This window comes from Penicillium canariense (genome assembly GCF_028826845.1).
Source record: "Penicillium canariense strain IBT 26290 chromosome Unknown utg000001l_segment0_segment0, whole genome shotgun sequence".
Lineage (NCBI taxonomy): Eukaryota > Fungi > Ascomycota > Eurotiomycetes > Eurotiales > Aspergillaceae > Penicillium > Penicillium canariense.
The window spans coordinates 9,103,766-9,122,214 of NW_026622728.1; the positions used below are offsets into that span (position 1 = coordinate 9,103,766).

General features: G+C 55.0%; 7 protein-coding genes across 7 annotated transcripts; all 7 read right to left on the reverse strand.

Moving 5' to 3' along the window:
* Nucleotides 1-165: 165 nt before the first annotated feature.
* On the reverse strand, nucleotides 166-1,336 carry N7482_003158 (DUF3431 domain-containing protein; the record flags this gene model as incomplete). The annotated part of the gene is made up of 3 exons (XM_056685283.1): nucleotides 166-374; nucleotides 435-877; nucleotides 951-1,336. 3 exons carry the CDS (start codon nucleotides 1,334-1,336, stop codon nucleotides 166-168), a joined length of 1,038 nt encoding a protein of 345 aa, XP_056548889.1.
* Nucleotides 1,337-1,820: 484 nt separating this feature from the next.
* N7482_003159 (lipase family protein) lies at nucleotides 1,821-2,867 on the reverse strand (the record flags this gene model as incomplete). The annotated part of the gene is made up of 4 exons (XM_056685284.1): nucleotides 1,821-2,117; nucleotides 2,178-2,529; nucleotides 2,606-2,735; nucleotides 2,786-2,867. 4 exons carry the CDS (start codon nucleotides 2,865-2,867, stop codon nucleotides 1,821-1,823), a joined length of 861 nt encoding a protein of 286 aa, XP_056548890.1.
* Nucleotides 2,868-3,877: 1,010 nt separating this feature from the next.
* Nucleotides 3,878-4,921, reverse strand: N7482_003160 (cleavage and polyadenylation specificity factor subunit 5; the record flags this gene model as incomplete). Its single annotated transcript, XM_056685285.1, has 4 exons — nucleotides 3,878-4,164; nucleotides 4,247-4,494; nucleotides 4,560-4,811; nucleotides 4,881-4,921. 4 exons carry the CDS (start codon nucleotides 4,919-4,921, stop codon nucleotides 3,878-3,880), a joined length of 828 nt encoding a protein of 275 aa, XP_056548891.1.
* A 351-nt stretch (nucleotides 4,922-5,272) lies between these two features.
* N7482_003161 (uncharacterized protein) lies at nucleotides 5,273-8,896 on the reverse strand (the record flags this gene model as incomplete). Its single annotated transcript, XM_056685286.1, has 2 exons — nucleotides 5,273-8,380; nucleotides 8,462-8,896. 2 exons carry the CDS (start codon nucleotides 8,894-8,896, stop codon nucleotides 5,273-5,275), a joined length of 3,543 nt encoding a protein of 1,180 aa, XP_056548892.1.
* Nucleotides 8,897-9,737: 841 nt separating this feature from the next.
* N7482_003162 (putative BYS1 domain protein) lies at nucleotides 9,738-10,205 on the reverse strand (the record flags this gene model as incomplete). Its single annotated transcript, XM_056685287.1, has 1 exon — nucleotides 9,738-10,205. One exon carries the CDS (start codon nucleotides 10,203-10,205, stop codon nucleotides 9,738-9,740), a length of 468 nt encoding a protein of 155 aa, XP_056548893.1.
* Nucleotides 10,206-11,539: 1,334 nt separating this feature from the next.
* hdaA (histone deacetylase hdaA) lies at nucleotides 11,540-14,751 on the reverse strand (the record flags this gene model as incomplete). Its single annotated transcript, XM_056685288.1, has 14 exons — nucleotides 11,540-11,761; nucleotides 11,839-11,945; nucleotides 12,033-12,112; nucleotides 12,177-12,421; nucleotides 12,481-12,544; nucleotides 12,603-12,650; nucleotides 12,710-12,821; nucleotides 12,886-13,093; nucleotides 13,153-13,280; nucleotides 13,331-13,443; nucleotides 13,507-13,645; nucleotides 13,716-13,729; nucleotides 13,784-14,072; nucleotides 14,139-14,751. 14 exons carry the CDS (start codon nucleotides 14,749-14,751, stop codon nucleotides 11,540-11,542), a joined length of 2,382 nt encoding a protein of 793 aa, XP_056548894.1.
* A 1,309-nt stretch (nucleotides 14,752-16,060) lies between these two features.
* Nucleotides 16,061-17,512, reverse strand: gpdA (glyceraldehyde 3-phosphate dehydrogenase GpdA; the record flags this gene model as incomplete). The annotated part of the gene is made up of 6 exons (XM_056685289.1): nucleotides 16,061-16,089; nucleotides 16,156-17,014; nucleotides 17,194-17,257; nucleotides 17,325-17,338; nucleotides 17,407-17,442; nucleotides 17,501-17,512. The coding sequence occupies 6 exons, from the start codon at nucleotides 17,510-17,512 to the stop codon at nucleotides 16,061-16,063; spliced, it is 1,014 nt and encodes a 337-aa protein (XP_056548895.1).
* Between the last annotated feature and the right edge of the window lie 937 nt (nucleotides 17,513-18,449).

Here is an 18,449-nt window from a genome sequence, read left to right on the forward strand (position 1 = left end):
CAGTCGCAGTTGATCGGGTTCGATGCCCGTTGCTGCTCCTCGGGCAATGCAAATTTGGTGAGCCAAATCGGTGGCAGCGCAGTATGAAGTGGCCAATTTCTGCGTGGTTCTGGTTCGAGTCAAAGATGCGGTCCAACACTTCCGAGGACCGTCGTATCTTCATCCTCATGACTCGGGCAGTCCATAACTCGGATCTTGTGTCTGGCCATTCCAACCAAGATAGGGCCAGCCCTTGGGCAGCAGCGAATAGGGCGGTAGCACATAGCGATTATCGCACGCATCCTCATGAGGACAAGTCAGATTGCACAGCCCAAAGACATTACAGTAGCATTCCTGTGCATTCGGGCAATGCACGGGCTCTTTTCCAAAAATCACTGCGAGGCAAATGTTAGTAGCCAATTCCAGAAAGAATAAAGGACAACATGACCACCTACTGTGCCACGAATACTCCATGATCCGCCCGCTCATCTCGTCCTTCAAGTCCGTCTCGGCAAGCCACTTGCGGTAGAACTCGTAATCACTCTTCGGCCGCTGGAGCACCGTGTCGCGGGTCACGCCAAATTGTGCGCAGCATGAGACGCCAACCTCTTCGGGGACTGGGGTGCCAGGGAACAGCTCCACGAAGGCATTCTTGAAGTATTCGCCCGCATGGACGTCTTCGCGGTGGATGTCGCTGAGCGGGTGAATCTCCACGGGACAACCGAGGGTCCAGACGCACCGCAAGTTCACGTATCCCTCTGCTTCGAGGTAGGCGGTTTGGAAGTTGCGCAACATGGGGACGCCGTCGTAGTAGGGGTCGTCGTTGTGCCATTGGTAGCGTTGGGAGTGGATGAAGAGCATTATATCGGGCAGGCTGTCATAATTATCGATAATATAGCTAGCAGCCGAAAAGAGACATCAAGGTTCAGCACCCATGGGATCCGTTCGGGCTCGATTCAGTTCATACTCACGTCAAATACACCATCGACTCGCGTCCCTTGTTGCGCATCACTGTCAACGGGGCACGGTGGTCGTCCACCACGTAGATACTCTTCGACCAATCCGAGAAGTATTCAGCCAGCCATGAGGTATCGTCGCTCTTCATGCTGGCAACGACCATGTCCTTGTGCCGCCGAACCACGGGACGAGCCGACTCGTCCGCTGCCTCGGGGGTGGTGATCGACTCCGGGCGATGCGCATATGGAGTGGTCTTATCACCGTATGTGGTTCTGGGTGCCGACTCGTCGCCGGCGAAGAAGAGAAAGTATATGGTGAGAACGATCGCGATGGTAAAAAGGATCGCTTTGATGCGGTTGCGGCGACGGGGACTCTGCGGTCCGCCAGGGGCGAACAGCATGATCGAACCTGGAGAAACTGGTGACAGGCGCTGTGCTGTCACCGGGGATCAGGCATCAGAGAAACCGCGGCAGGCAGTCAGCGTCGCATAGTGCTGATTGCTGAAGGTACGAGAATGGCAGGAAGGGGCCGGCGAAGCAAGCTGGACGCGGAGAGTTCGAGAGGTCCAGCTGGGACGGCAGCCTGGCAGTCCGCGATGGAAGAGGGTCGGGGAATAAGTGTGTAGCTTGGAGTGTACCGGAGATTGCAATTGAGCGTGCCAAATATGCAATGATGCAGCTCCGCAACGATTACCGGTTGGGCAACGTGTCGGCGGTGAAGGCCTCCCCGCCGCGCGGTTCAGCACCCCAGCCACAGCCGATCTGTGGGTCCCTCAATCTACACGGGACAAGGTAGTTTAACGAGGGTCCACTTCATCATGCATACACGTTCATATTCATCATAATCGGCCTTGCTAACACCCCCAGCCGCTGTGAGAAGTACTCCTATTGACAACCATCGATATGCACAATGTACCAGTTGTGGGCCTCCACGCTTGTACCGCTCGCCCCAGCGTTGCCTGCAGTCGAGCCCACGCCTACGATCTCCGTGATATCGCCGGTCGTCACCGTCACATCGTTGCCACTGGTGATCCAGTACTCCGGACTGGCATGGGAAAAGCCCCACGAAGCTGGCGGCAATCTAGGGACGAGATCCATGGTATGCGTGACGCGCCACACGCCTTGGTTCGTCATGTACTCGGCCAGCGCGGTGCTGCCCACGCGCGGTTGGCCGTAGGTGTACTATTGGTCGTGCATGAGCGGCATGAGCGGCAAGTCTCACCACGAGGAGACGACACTTACCAGATCCAAATCATATCCAGCATTGCGCAGGGCAGTCGCGCCGAGCGCAGCCACAGCAGCACCGAAGCTGTGGCCCGTCAGAACCAGCGTGTAGCTGGGATATGTCGACTTTGCGCTCGCAATCTGGGAGGTCAGTTCGTCCGAGACCGACTCCCAAGATTTCAAGAATCCCGAGTGAGCTTTGCAGCCATCACAGAGGCTGCTCGCGTCAGTTGCGCCGAAATCCAGGTTGGCAATCCAGGTGCTGATGGTACGGCTGCCCCGGAAGGACAGCACCAGTAGTTTGTTCGTCGGATCCACGGCGAAGAAGCCCGCTACGTCGCCAAAGTCCGTCGAGCTGAAAAGGTCAGGTCTGGCAGGTCTAGGCGGAGGTTGGGATGGCATCCACCTACTCGTCAAACTCATACAGGGTCTTCGCGCCTGCTGACTGGACCAATGGGCAGTAATCCCCCGAGCACGCCACGGCGTTGCCGGTGGAGTTGATATTGTTTGTGCAGTACGAAGCCGCGGCGTATTCGGCGAACAGAGTGAGCTCGCCCAGCACTGCGGACGAGACAGCTGCTTGCAACGTCAGCTTCCACCCGCCGCCAGCGATATTCTCCTCGTACCTCGCGGCATCGGTCTGGCTGGCGCAGCAACCGCCAGGGCCGCCGCAGCCACAAGCGTCCAAAGTTGACCCAAAAACCCCATATTTTCTCTGTACAAGCCTGCAGGGACTATAGATACTCACGCGGACCTCTTGCAGTGTCCCCCTACTTTGATGTGCCCTCCATTACTGGCAGGACTTCGCGCGATCTTATATACCCCCACAAGTATCCAGGGCCTACAAACTACAAGCACGCCTTCTACGAGCGGGGTATCTGAACAATGCCCATGCGAATGCGACACCTTGCCCTGCCCCGCGTGAGCCAGCTTCCTCACGATCCAAACAGGCTCGTCGTCCGTTCCTCGTCCGTTCCTGAAGCGACAAACCCGGGCGCATGACTGGTGGGGATTCCCGCGGGATCGGCATTGCAGCTCGAGTTCTTCACGCGGATGTAACCAGTCAGCCACAAGAACGGCCCCGGGCACTGGCTGAGTGGGGGACTTTTCGAGGCCACGAGGACAGACGGTGTGGGTGAAGTCGGACTTCCGAGCATCTGGTCCGTTCGTGTTCTTGGGTCTGGTGGGAAAGGTGGTGGGGATGGACGGTTTAGGGCATGTTCCGTGGGTGAACCGCTGTTCCTGCGTGGGGAAGATGGCTGTAAAGGGCGAAGATCGTATACTTCGTCGGCACATCCCTTGGCAGTCGACCTCGACTGCGGTCAGTCCATTCACCAATATCCCACTACCCCGTAGAATGCAACTCTTTTCTCCGACTGGCCCGCTGCGACTAGAAACATTGCGGCCCGCACCATACTCCAATGTGTGTTGGGGCGGGGCATGCATTGATGACAACATCCGCACGATCACGAATAAGACTAAAGCAAGCCTCGCCGGGAATAGGCACTGCCCCGTCGGAGTCAACGGTGAGAAGATGCATTAGTGCAGTTGGTTCTGACTGCGCCAAACTTCACAGCTAGAGACTTGCGTGTCAAAGCACGTCAGCTCGTGCCGGGAAGAATGCAGCCCGAGGATCGTCCGTGGAATCATGAATGGATTGGAAAACACTAGAATGACTCTACCCCACCCTTTCCCCTGCCTCGGCCTGAAAGGCACGGCTACTGCACTTCAGGCCCTTTCTCCCCCTCCCCGATATCCGTCATGCCCGTATCCTGTCCATCATCCCCACCCGCCAGCACCTTAGTGCGCGGGATCTGGTCCTCCGCCAGCGGCGTGCCCGGGGTGACAGCCACCACATTGTCATTCTCATCGACAAACTCGAAGTTGTACCGCGAGAGCAAATGCGGGATCGCGGAGAGCTGGGGACCATAGCGGGCGGTGTTGTCGTACAGTTCGAACAGCGGGACCGCCAGCAGTTTCATGTTCTTCGGAACGGAAAGAACCTCTGCAGAAAACGGTGTGAGCAGGTAAAAAAAGACCCTCCCCGGCAAGGGGAGGAGATGGAAGAACCCCCGGGGGTCACTCACTCTTCTTCGGTAGCGTGATGAAATATAGCTTCTTGCACTCCTTCGGCCGTGTGACATGGCCTGGCAGAAATGGGTACATGAACGTCTCAAAGTTCGGTCGCCACCATTGAGCCAATGTGTCGCCAATCTCCCAATCCTCGTTGACACCCTCGCCCGAGAACTGCGAGCCAACAGGAGCCAGTCGCTCGTTCAGGCGCTTCTTGAAACCGTCGATCTCGTCGTCGTCGTGGGGGAGATAATCACCGGGCCTAGACGTGATCACATTAGCAGTGGCTTCGGCCGGGTTCATAAACGGGGTATGAGGTTTCCATACAGCTTGAAGAATGCATTGGCAATCTGCAGCATCAGGACGTGTGGGTGATTGTGTTCATGGCAGACGAGGACACCCTCGCAGGTACGGCGCATCCCGTGCTGGTCATAGTGCTCCTCCAGGCGCTTTAAGCGAGCCAGCACTGACGGATCCTCCTCGGGTTGAGTCTCCTTGGTGCCGAATGTGTAGTTACTCAAGGGGTATAAGCGGATGGTCTCCGGCTGCTGTGCGGAGAAATCCTTAGGGAGGATGGGACTGCGCAAATGGGCCAATGTCAGTTCCAGCGCTTCTTCTCAATTGCGAGACAGGATCTTGTTCACTCACGGGCGACTGCTCTGGATCGCCGTTGCTGTCGTAGTCGCCATGATGTCGGTGAAGGGACGCAACTGTCTGAAAGGGCGCGCAACTTCGCAGGCTGGTGCTGGTTGTTATCGCTATCGGTGTGACCGCCTTCCTAATTAGGAGGCGATTCTATACAATACGACCACGGCATGTGAAGGGACATAGATGTGAGATATTGATGATATTGATGGTCAGTAGGTAATGTAGGTGGTAGATGACAGGTGATTACGACATAGATCCCGACGCCAAAACCCAGAACCTCTCGACACTCGACTCCACGCCTCTCATGACATGCTATCCAACCACAAGCTCCAAGCTCCTCCCACAACAACCCCCACACTTCCGCTGGAAAAGTAAATTCACACACAGAACGCCTACAGCTTCGCATCAAAATCCTCGAATTCAGTGAGGTCGGCCACGGGCACAGGGCCAGTGCTGACGGGCAGACTGGCCTTGAAGGTGGTCACGTCGGTGATAGTGATGGCTTCCTTGGGACCGGTGGCCGAGACGCCGTTGATCTTCTCGTCGGTTTCCGGCTCCAAGCCCAGCTGTTTCAGTTGAATACCGAGGTTTTGCTCGAGCTTCTCAGCCATCGCGGCGATCTGCTCCGGCGACAGGGAAATCTCAGTCGCCAGGAATGTCTTGACAATATAGAGAACCTGCGAGCGGTCAACAACCGCCATGTCCATCTGTTCAAAAGCCGCCGTAAGAGTGGCAACGTCCGCAGCAAATCCAGCAGCCTGGAGCTGCTTATCGACCACTTCAATCAGGCGCGAGCGCTTGTCGGAGGGACTGGCATCAGCAACGTGTGCCCCCGCCTGCGCGTTCAGGTGGACAGATAGCTTGGCCCGGGTCGACGAGGACGGATCAATGTACTGCTTGTAGAAGGCAATCACGTCCGCCTTGCTCAGCAGGCGCACGTTAGCAGCGTCGGTCTCATGCTGCAAGAAGTCAAAGTACTCCGACCCAACATGGGACCAATAGCGGCTAGTCTCCGAGCCCAGGTTCTTGAGCTTCTCCAGGCGCTTATTGATGACACTCCGCTTGTGACCCTCAAACTCCTCCTCGGGCATGTTCTCTAGGGTCGCGCCAAATTCAAGCAGGAAGGACTCAATGCGGGACTCCAAGTACTGAGCGGTGCGCTCACTCTGGATGATGACGCGGTAGCCCATGGTGGTTGCGTTGTACCGCGAACCACTCCACACAACATATCCGAGCTGCTCCTTGCTACGCAGCTGATCGAAGGCAGGCTCATCTGTCAGCTGGGAGAACAGCTGCAGCTTGGAGCGCAGAGCATCATCAGAAAAGAAGCCAATGTACAGATAGTACTCGATACAGTGGTTGACATTGGCCGGATCCTTCAGGGTCCGCGGGTAGACATAGTTGCTGCCCGAGGGCAGGACCATGTTGCGGCGCAGATACCACTGCGATGGGGGCAGGGCACGGCCCTGGAGAATTTTCTCGATCAAGTCTGTCATGCGTAGAGCATCTTCTTTATACAGGTTGCCGTGAGCCAGGACTTCGATATGAGTGTGCTCCAGCAGCTGAGGAAAGAAGTTGATCACATCGCCGGCTTGGATGTGCTCTAGCTCTTCAATATACTGCTCGTTGACCCAGCTGCGCTCAGACAGAAGGTACCGAGTGTAGTCGCCGACTTGATAGAAGGGCTGCTGGTACTCGGCGTTGCGGAACGCCCGGGTCAAGCGCTCTTTGATGATATTGAACCGGTCCTGACTGACCACGAGACCACGCATGGTGTTCAACACTTTCTCCAACAGCACGGACATCTTGTCGTTATAGCCGCCAACGGAGATATCCAGACCCAGTATATTCGCCGCAAGATGGTAGTCCAGCCCGGCCAGCTCGGCATCGTACGAGTACTCATCCAAAGAGTCTCGCACTAGTTCGCAGTAGAGTTTCGTCTTGATAAGGTTGGCGGGTGTAGCCCACACCAAAGGATTACGCAGGGTCACATGGACAGTTCCCTTTGGCACCCAGAAACGGTCATCCTTCTTGAACCATAGACGAACACGGTCATCATGACGGATCAATTTCGGGGTCTTCGCGGGCTCCGCAACTTCCTTCTTTTCCACGGACAACCGTGTAGGAACGAACTCGTTTTTGTGAGGCATGTGCACGTTAGAGGTACGAGTGGCCGCAGTAGACTGCAGGGCCGTCTGGATGCCACTCAAGAAGTCTTGTGGGATCTTCTCGACCTTGTACTCAGTACCGTACCACTTCTCCTTCTGATCCCATTGGCCGGGATACTCCTGGGACACGATGATGAGACGGAAGTTATCCGCACGCAGGTAGGACATGGCCCTCTTGATTACTTCGGGGTCGAATCGTCGCAGCAGCGATCCGCTGAGCAGCCACTCACGCGGCATCGGCTTTTGCATCACACTGCTGAGGCGGCTGGTAAATCGGCTGGCCGGGGTCTTCTGCTTGAATCGGAAATCCACCTCGGCCAGATTCTTCATCTCGTCAAAGATCCACTGCTCTGGCTCACGCTCCTTGATCATAGCAATGTACTCGAAGATCACCTTGGCGACTTCTCGGTACTGCTTCAGACCCTCGGGTGTGAGGCGCACCGAGATGGTGAAAAAGGCGGAGCCAGGGCAGATGGGCATAGCGCCTGCGGAGAGACCATTGGCCCAGCCCTTCGCCTTCAGATCGGACAGAACACTACCCGGGCCTTCATGACCGATCAGATGGCTGATATACCGGCTGGGCTGAGTATCATTCAGGTTTTCCTCGTCCAAGAAGGGGAAGTACATGTCCATGGAGCGCGAGTCCATGACCGGCTTCGCAAATACCTGTGTGCACATGTCTTCCTCGGAGAAGGGCTGGACGTCATCCCAGCGGTTTTGAGCCAAGTTCTTGTTCTCGACATCCGCAAACAATTCCGAGACCCATTGTTCGAGCACATCCAAAGTCTCACGTCCCAGAACTACTAGCTTGGCCCGGTTGGCCGAGTAGTGTTTCTCGTAGAACCGAATGAACTCGCTACGAACCTCAAGGCCGCGTTTCTGCGGGTCCTCCTTCAGGGTCTGCAAGTTACCGGTCGAAAAGTGGTGGTATGGATGTTCCGGGTTGGAAAGCGATTTGTTCAACTGCATCAACCGCCACAAGTCGCTCTGGAGATTCTTCTTGTTTTCCGAGTCCACGGCCCGCAGCTCACGGTCTAATGTCGACTCCAGAAAGAGCGGAGAGACGAAAAACTGGGCAAATCGATCAAGAGCTCCATACAAGGGTGACTTGTCGTCGGAATCCCCGGTGCTGGTAGATGAAGAGTCATTGGAAACGGCATTGGCTCCATTTGTAGATTCGGTAGGGGTGTTCTGTCCGGTAGATTTCGGGGCGCTCGAGTCGCCGGTGGCCGATACTTCAAAAAAGTAATTCGTTTCAGTGGCAGCAGTGTACGCATTCGATGAGCCGGAGTGGGCGGCTAGATACTGGTTGTAGGCGTTCTCTTTGGGGTACTATTGACAGAGCAGGCGACGTATGTTAGCATTGCCACATAACCCCCTTCCCCGCAAGACTTCCACCATTGTGAAACATACTTTTTTGGTGCCCATGAACAGCAGGTGCTCGACTGCATGAGCCATCCCTGGCATGTCATCTTGGTCAGAGAAGTTGCCCACATTGACGTTGACAGCAGCGCTAGCCTTGTCGGTATCCGGGTCATGCACAAGAAGGGCCTCGAGCTGATTCGGCAGGCGAATGACTCGATACGACCGGTCATCCAGCTCAGGCTTCTCCAGGTGCTCTGTTATGCGTTCGATCTGAGTCATGGCTGGAGACTTGGCGGAAAAGGTGAGGAGGGAGGAGGAGCGAGAGAACGGGCGGGCCCAATGGTGCTCGGATGGAAAAGCCGGGGCGGTAGAGCAGACGGGACGAGTCACAGACAAGATGCGTGATGGAAGATATGGGCGTGCAGTTGGATTGCAGTTCAGGCCTCTATACCACAACAAAGCTGCAGAGGACCTTGGGGGCATCAAGGGAACGAATGGAGGCCCAAGAATGGGAGGGAGGGGGTGCCAGTGGCGCGCGGCTCCAGGCGTGGCCAAAGTATGCCAATTCTCAACAGGAAAGTCCAGAGAATATATGGCCAGCACAGCACAGAGAGAGAACGAAAATGTGAGATGTGATGAGAGGCTCTGATTGCAAAGACAGCCGAGGGGGTAGTCCCGCCTGGCCGATGAATAGCGGAGGCGGTGAGCCTCAATGAGTCCCGATCTGCCGTTGGGGGCGGTGGCGTCTGGCTGGGCCAGCCACGGGGGTCGGTGTTTTGCGTGGGGCGCGGGGAGGCACTAAACGATTACAATGAGCTGCAAGAGCCGACTCCGGTAAATATTAAATGATAAGAGGTGTAGGACGATTCAGTTTCAGTATGAGTCCCTTATCCCGCAATTCGAGAGATAGTTGCTTCTCTTAGTTGCTTCTCTTACCCACCTAGCAATACTTCGAAATATCATGAAAAACATATCGGTAAACTCGGAAACCCCAGCTGATGATCGACATCGCACATGTAGGTGTAGGCAGCCGCCTCCACATCAGTGCTCCATAGTAAGCATATTACCTATTACCTATGTACAATGGAATCTCACAGAAACCAGCAACATATCATTTTCTGACGTTGGACTCATTAACACTACTTACGAGCCAATCGCGGAACCCCGAACCAGATGAGGCTCTTGTGCGGCCCCCGTATACTTCGCCCCATCTTGGCGGCTGCTCCCAAGCCACAAAACTAGTATGAAGCCATGCATATCCCAGTGTAATATCCTCCTCTTACAAGCTTGAACTAGAAGCTCCACTCGCCTAATCGCTCCGTATCTAGCATGAGTCGGCGCACAGAGTCAGGGTAATATTGGCGTCCGTGCTGCACGATTCCGTCTGGCTAGTAGCAGTCGCACGAATGCCCTCGCCCCAGCAGATCTTGTTGCAAGTATCAATAGACGGGTTGACGACCAGGGTATGGCCGGAAAAGGGGTCGCCGTAGACATCAAACAGGTCGTAGTAGAGAAAGTCGGTCAGCGAGTACTGAAAGTTGGTCTGCGGGCTGCCGTCATAGAGGCCGTCCTCGCTCCGAGTGATCTTGATGGCGATACCGCCTGAGATATCGTCATAGTGCAGCGCCTCCGTGTAGTTGGTGCCCGGGTCAACGGTCTGGCGCTCGCCGACCGAGCCACCGACGGACCACAGGTAGACCGGGTCAGCGCAGGCATTTTCGACGACGGCGTTGCCGGCAAGGGCCAGCGGGGCCAGGGCGGCGGAGGCCAGGACTGTAGTAATGATGTACATTTTGGCTGGGATAGAGCTTTGAGCTTTGGATAGCTGTTTAAGAGTCTCTTTGATAAATGAAGTTCAACCGGTGATGGAGATGGTGGAGAATCCCTTGTTTGGCCTGGAATCAAGGTCACCTTTATAGACTTGCTGTCCATGCAACGTCCCTTCCTTTCCGTGGAGGAATGCACCTTCTCTGCGTCCTCATGGGGACATGCTTTTGGGGGCTCAAATTAGGAGTCCATCGTCCACGCTTCCATCTCCCCCTCACGTTCAACGGATCAGCCCATCGCCTTCCCACCTTCTCCGTGACAACCTTGTGTTCAACAGAACAACTAGGGGAAGTCGCGATACAATCAGGCCGACCATCAACCCCCGACCAGCACAGCATGAGCCGATCATGATGCAGGCCCCGCCACGGAGGCGGGACCGAGTGACCGTGGCACGAAGCATAGATCGCACAGCATGGTTCCGGATGTGGTGAGCATGTCTCAGGGCACACCGACCCGATCCTTCTTTAGGATAGTAACGTCTAGGCGGCTGAATGGGGAGTGGATCATGGGGACCCTCAATGTGAAAGTGGAGGGCGGATGAGATGAGGGAATGAAGAGGGTCCGGGTAAGGCGGGCTGTTGGAGGTGGCGATGCACGACCAGATGATCGCCGGTGCCAGGCCAGATTTTGAGATTGAAGAAGGGGGGTGTTTGTCAGGGTGAACTGTAAGACATAGTTGCATCTCTCATGCACGGCGTGTATGCCAGGGCCCGCGTGATTGGTGATGTCTCACCTGCCGGTCAGGGCCAGAACAGCATAGTAGCAGATTAATCTCTTGTGCTTTCTTTCTCATGGCTCGATTCGTTTGTCGAGAGATTATGAGGCGAGCCTTGGGTTTGGAGTTCCTTGGCAGTGCAGTGGACTGCTAGATTCGTAGATGGTCCTTCAAGGATCGCTTATAGTATATAAGACTACGCTAGTTGACCGTGGCTACCATAGCTATGATGCGACACAACGCCACCCTATTGTGATCTGGGTGGAATCTGCGGAAAATTGGAAAACCAGGGGGTTACAACGGTTATGGTGGGAATGATGATGATGGTTGACTGTATCTGAGCTGACATGCGGAACTTTCAACAATCCCGATGCAATGGTGGAGAGGACTTCCTTCGCCCAGTCTCCCCTCTCGTACTCGGTTTCGTTTCGTTTAGCGGAGGCTAGAGACGAAGAATAGAGAAAGAAAGGTTCAAGGACACGTAGTAAAATGGACTGGGAATCGAGTATTACCAGACATGCGCCAAATTTCGCCGAGTCTCCGCCCCAGATGCTTGCGAGGGGCCTAATATTCCTTTCGCGCCGTCACTCTTTCATCGGCGAGTCCTGGTTCGCCTCGTCTTCCGTCTCCTCGACGGCTTCGTCGGCCCGCTCGGCGAGCCACTCGAAGACTTGAGGTTGGTGCTCCGCCATCATCTCGTTGAGTGAGGTCTTGTTGGACTTGTACAACTTGCCATAGCGCTTGGACGGTTTGCGGTCCTGGTTATTCCAAAGCCCGTGGGATTCGGAGACAAAGACAAGCGAGTTCTATAGGAGCCGCGGTCGTCAGCAGACTGGGCTTCCCCCTGCATAGGCGTAGACAATCAAAGACGATTTGAACTTACATCCCGGTACCATTTAGACAGCCACACCTGTGTGGAAGACGCGACAGCGCGGACAGGGTTCTCTGCCACAAATGAAACGATGCCGTTGACACGCTTGTACAGGTTCTCTGCTGCAGGTCAGTTCTAACCTTCTTGGCGGCTTGGCTTCAGGCACCAAAGCCAAGTGGGCGCAGGGTGTCGCGCGTTAGGCGTACCTCTGTTTATCAAGAGATTGACAACGCCAGCAAAAGCGCTGCCTATGCCAAGGAAGAATATCTCCCTCTTTTCGTGGAAGCTGCCAGGCAACGAATTAGTTGGGCATGCCCAATTGACTGCGTTGAAATCTTCGGGCCGCTTACTCGATATAGTTGTCCCACAGATAATTAGCTAGCTCCTCGGTTGCTGTCGGACGGTTTTCATCCTCATCTTCGTATCTTCCGGTGGCCTGGATGTCTCGAGCGGTAAGCCTGGGTCCAGAGAAGTTCTCGATGGGTGTCGGGAAGGTGCAAACCAGTGCGTGAGTGATATGTTTCGGGATGTTGACGTCGATCACGGCGTAACCTTTGCTCACGATCCATGCAACGTACTCCTTTTGGACATCAGCCTTGTGGATGTTAGCAGTTGTGAGATAATTCGCTCAGCGACCACGCTGGGCGCACTTACCAACCAACAGTTGTGAGCTTCTAATCTGTTGGTCACAGGGTCAGGATGGCCCATAAGCTCCGGTCTAGAAAATGGTTGGTCAGATTAGGCCTTGCATGGTAGGGGCTCCTGAGAATACTCACGGGTCATGGAAAATGACGACGAGCGGGACACGCTCGTGGTAATTAGCGCTGCAAGGGTTGTCAGTCCGGTTGGGCAACGAGCTCTTTATCGAGTCTTCCAAGCCTACCTTGCCAGAACCTGGTTCTCAAATGACTTGGATATCTTCGTGCGATAGATGTACAGCGGCGTGAGTTTGAAGCTATCGTACAGCTGACGAGCTTGGTACTCGCGAAGGACATCTGCAGAGCCAATTAATCCTGCTTATGTACTCCCTGTCCAGCGAGCACCCTCGAAGATACATACCGTGCAGCCGGTCCGCCCAGACCGGGTGCTGAGGCGGCTTTGGGTACATGCAACGCCAATACTGCGCCTGCATGTTCATTACCCGACCCACAGTCTCAGTTGCATCTCTGGTTGGTGCTGTCTTGAGCAAACGGTCTGGCGGTTCCCCCATAAGGGTCTTGGTCACGGCCAGCGCAGACTTGGAGATCGAGCGGAAGTTGTATCCACCCTAAGTCCCTCATCAGAGACCATCCGCAAATGCGAGGAAGGGAGAATTTGGAAACATACCTCAAGGCAGACAGCAACCTTGCCGTTGGCGAGAGTCATGAGCATGTGGGTCATTTGAGCATAGCACGCAGGGGACACGAAACAACCACCCAACACATCGCCAGCAGCTGCATCAAATCCAGCAGAAACTAACCCAATGTCAGCAACTGCTTGAAACAGAGGAAGTCTGTAAACCAACTGATAACCAGATCTGGGTCAAATTCCAAGGCAATGGGCATCACCACTTTCTGGAAAGCGTGCATATAGTCACCATCACCCATACCCTGGTCAGGCCAAGGGATATTGACATTCCTATAACCAACGATGAGGTTCAAGTCCCCGGTGCGCTGTCATCCCAATTTAGGGTGTACTTACTTTCCAAGTCCGGCTCCCGCGCCGCAGTGATCCCAGTCGCCTTCATCGCCACCAGGATAAAACTTGCCGTTCTGGTGAACGTGAATCGAGATGTAGAGAACATTCGGGTCATTGTAGAAGGCCTTTTGAACCCCGTTTCCTATTTTTACGTGTTAGTGTTCCATAACTTCCTCAAAACTATCTCAACAGGTATTCATATCCCATCGTACCATGATGAACATCCCTGAAGGGTGTGTCAGCAACGCCACACTCATTTTGCAATAAGAAGAGTACATACCAGTCCAGAATCAGAATCTTACGGCACTGATCGCCCAGCTGGTTTTGGCAGACTCTTGCGGCCACAGGCACGTTGTTGAATAGACAGAAACCCATGGCTGTGTCATGTTCTGCGTGGTGGCCAGGCGGACGAATGACCGCGATGGCGTTCTTGACCTGCCGCCGAGCAACAGCCAAGCAAGTCTCGATAGCACCTCCCGTTGACAAGAGCGATGAGGCGAAGGTCAGCCGGTTGAAGTAAATGGAGTCCCGAGTTCTCTCCAAATAGACCAAGTCATCATCGGTCATGTCTGTCTCTTGGTCAGTGTGCTGTTCGGCCCGAAAGCTCTCAAAGGAGCGCAGATCGGCCTATTTACCTTGAGTGCTCTTGACAAACGCAAAGTGGGCCTCTGAGTGAATCAGGGTGATTTCCTCCTCAGTGGCGTTCCGGGCGTCGATCCGCTTCAGCGTCTGCGGCGCCAGTGGCCGTGTGGACTCTGCATCATCCACCAAGCCAGCACGACACAGCTCTTTGTAGATGTAGTAGATTCGCCGGGGGTCTTCCGGGTGCACATCCGAGGTAGGACGGACTTCACAGTGATAACGCATGCGTACATCGTAGCAAAGACCCGTCGCGAGCGATCCCACGGGTAGACCGGCCCTACCCATGACTTCCTCATCCGACCAGTCCGAGTTAATTTCGACGAGGCTATCCCGCTTGACCAGGTTGTCGATAGAGTTACTCTCAGAGTCGCTCATCTTGACACGGTCTGGCGGTGCCATGCCCGTCAAGAGGGTGGAGTCCCGGGGTGGGAATGGCTCTGAGCCCGGGGATTGGGACTTGTGCGCAGAGGGAAGAAAGGAGGGTGCTAGGGTCGGATCGCCTTTGTGGTGGGCATGTGCTGGGGGGGGGGGTTGGGTGAGGGAGGAGGAGGGAAGAGGAGGGAGCTTGCGGGACTCCCCCATAACAGTGTCCTCGTCTTCTTCCATAGCTAACAAGGCGAACAAATTGACAACAGCAAGGACCAGCCCTCTTCCAGTGAGGTTGTGGTTTTGGAAGGGCTTAGTATTTCATGACAAAATAGCTCGCGCAATGGACTTCCTGTTCAACAAATGCACTTGGTTTTCCCCTAAGGATCCACCGTGCGATAAGGTAATAGCTTTGCTAGACGTTATAGGTAACAGCCCTTATTTCACGGTACAGGCTCCCTATCAAGTCTGATGTATTGGGTTGCTGGGAGCGGACCCCCGGTTCTCGGTATACAACCACGTCCTGGGTGGTATTTCCGCGTGAACAAAGGTGGCCACCAGAGACCGTCACGATTCCCGTATTCCAGGCAAATTCGACGCTGTAAGACAGAATTGACGATCGCACACTGGAATGGAATGAGTCTCTGCTGGTAAGGAGTAGCCCCTGCAAAGATGGGGAGTTTGCGCAGGGTTGATTGGGGATTCGAGCGATGTGCATGTTGGATCCGTTTTGGGGTCGCCCGTTCTTACTGCCAGACATGCTATACTCACCGCCAAGGTCTACCGCCTCCCAAATCAGCCAATTAGAGCGCAGTATAGGGGTCTCCTCCTTCGTCTGGGGTGGCTGACTCAGCCAACTCGACTGTTTATGTTAGAGGGTCCCCTGCAGAAACCAAAGTAGCATGACGCCTGCAGTCCGCGATGCAATGAGTCCTCCTCTGACGTGGAGGTTTGCAAGGAAGTCAGATGAACCGGCAGACAAGCGTTCTTCAGACTCAAAGCTCAAGCTTGCCGGAGGATTGTCAGACTATTTATTAGATCTTACGGGAAAAGGCGGTTCTGATGAACGTTTCTATATTTTGTATCGCAGAGTAGTGGAACATTGGAGCAGGAGACCTGTGACAATAATTTTGAAGCAAACGTAACATCAGCCAATCTCCTCCAGTGTATCTGTATAGCTCAATAATGAAGCCAACCTTAAAACTGCATCAGCCGTGCGCAAACTGATTATGATCACAAAACTCCATGTCCACCCTAGGCAACCGAAGCCTCGGCCTTTCCAATTGAGCAACACAGCCTTGACTGAAGTAAACTGGTCCTCCTAATTCCTACCTGAATGCGTGGATCTAGGTGGGTATCAAGGCCAGATTCGGAAGAAGAAAATTAAGAACGGGAAAGAAATATATTTGTTTCATTAAGATGACGTTATCAGTGGTTTTTTCTCAAATGCATTCCCAGCCTCCTTTCTAACCACTCTTAGCAAGCGACTGTCATGGACAACTCAACAACCTTAGAGAAGACTCCTAGCCCCAGGACGCCGTCCTGATTCCTACTGGCCATCAACCTTGGCGATGTAGGCTGGAAGCAGAGTTGTTAGCAACAGGATTCTGTAGATGGGAGGAGCAAGGAGACTCAATGACTTACCAATCAGGTCCACAACACGGTGGGAGTAGCCCCACTCGTTGTCGTACCAGGAGACGAGCTTGATGAAGTTGGGGTTGAGGGCGATACCAGCCTTGGCATCGAAGATAGAGGAGTGGTCATCGCCGTTCAGGTCAGAGGAGACGATGTCGTCCTCGGTGTAGCCGAGGATGCCCTTGAGCTCGTTCTCAGAGGCCTTCTTGATGACGGCCTTGATCTCCTCGTAGGAGGCGCCCTTCTCGATGCGGCAGGTCAGGTCAACGACGGAGACGTTGGCGGTGGGGACACGCATGGACATGCCGGTCAGCTTGCCGTTCAGGGAAGGGATGACCTTGCCGACAGCCTTGGCGGCGCCAGTGGAGGAGGGGATGATGTTCTGGGCCGCAGTGCGGCCACCACGCCAGTCCTTAGCGGAGGGACCGTCAACGGTCTTCTGGGTGGCGGTGTAGGAGTGGATGGTGGTCATCAGACCCTCAACGAGACCGAAGTTGTCGTTGATGACCTTGGCGAGGGGAGCCAGGCAGTTGGTGGTGCAGGAGGCGTTGGAGAGGACGTTGATGTCGCTCTTGTACTCGGTGTTGTTGACACCCATGACGTACATGGGGGCGTCGGCGGAGGGGGCGGAGATGATAACCTTCTTGGCACCACCCTTCAAGTGGGCAGAGGCCTTTTCGGTGGTGGTGAAGACACCGGTGGACTCGACAACGTAGGTAGCGCCGGTCTCAGCCCAGGGGATGCTGGCGGGATCACGCTCGGCGTAGAAGCGGATCTTCTTGCCGTTGACGATCAGGCCGGAGGTACCGTCAATCTCAATGGTGCCCTTGAACTGGCCGTGGGTGCTGTCATACTTGAGCATGTAGGCCTAGAACGAAAAGGGCGGCAGGGGTTAGCATATTACGCGGTGCATGATTGAATGCGGGGGGAGAAACAAAACAAGGAGGCGGTAGTGAAATTGGGTGGTGGCGTCGGGGTAGCGTCGGGGTTGCCGCCCGACGCCACCACCCAATTACCAACAAAACGCGGGGCGAGGGTGAAACGTACAGCGTAGTGGACCTCAATGAAGGGGTCGTTGACAGCGACGACATCGACACCGCCGTGGTTGATGCTGTGGGACACGTTAAGGGTGCTATTCGTCCCCGGAGATGTGGGGTCAAGAGGAGCTAATCACTTACGCATTGCGGAAGACCTGAGAGGTGGGTTAGCTCGATACGTTTCGAACGTGCCAGACGGCGACAGGGAGGAGGCGGAACTCACAATGCGGCCAATACGACCGAAACCGTTGATACCAACCTAATGGGAGCGTGTTAGTAGGAAGGCGCGGTGTCGTGGTGCGACCCGGAGCGCGTACCTTGGGGACCATGTTTGCGGGGATGTTGATTCTAGCGGAGCTGTGAGCTTGACCCTAGAAGGCAAGAAGGCGGGGTAGCGTGGCGGGGAGGGGGATGGGGGAGGGGCAAGGAGAGAAGTGAGAGATGATAGATAAGGGGTGGATGGATGGAGAATTGAAGCTTACCTGAAGGAACAGAAAGTAGATGTGATAAAGAGGAGGAGATGGGGAAGAGAAAGAAAGAAGAAGAGCAGAAGATGAGGTGGGGGGAGGGGAGGCAGAAGTAGTTTCTGGGAGGGCTGACGCAACAAGGGAATCACCCCCTCGACAGCGGCTATGTATGGAACAGTAATCAAGGAAAGTAATAATACTCCGTTCGCGCGACTATGAGGTACACACCGAAAAGCCCAGCCCGTAATGGGGCCCACCCCCAGACAATGCCACCGCGGGTGGGTAACTCCTCGTACCCTACAGGGTCAGCCTTTTTCCCGGCCATTGCCGCCTGCCCAGCGCCCCTTTCCGGTTTCATACACCGGGCAAAGCAGGAAGAGTCACGATATGTACGCCTGCATTGCCCCTCGGGAGCTTGCACTCTGCCAATGAGCATGCGCTGATCATCCTCGCCAAGTGCTCGTTCTACCTCGGAGGTCGCTGCTCAAGAATGTTTTGCCCGCAGTCGGGTATTGGGGGGACCATCACGATAATTCGGCTCCTATGGCAGGCATTCCGAGGGCCCGATGGTGAAGCGATGACGGTGATGGAGGGGCAAGGCGGGAGGGGAGTGGATGATGCCACGACTGAGGGGCAGTGACTCGAGGGCCGACTCGCGTACCGTACTTTCTCGCACTCCCAGAGGGACAGGAGCTATACAGGATGCGCCATACCCGGCACATTCACAGCTCGGCTGGTCCACTCGCTTCAATGGCATTCAATATTTGATTCATGGATTTCTTTGGTGCCCCTCTTCTTC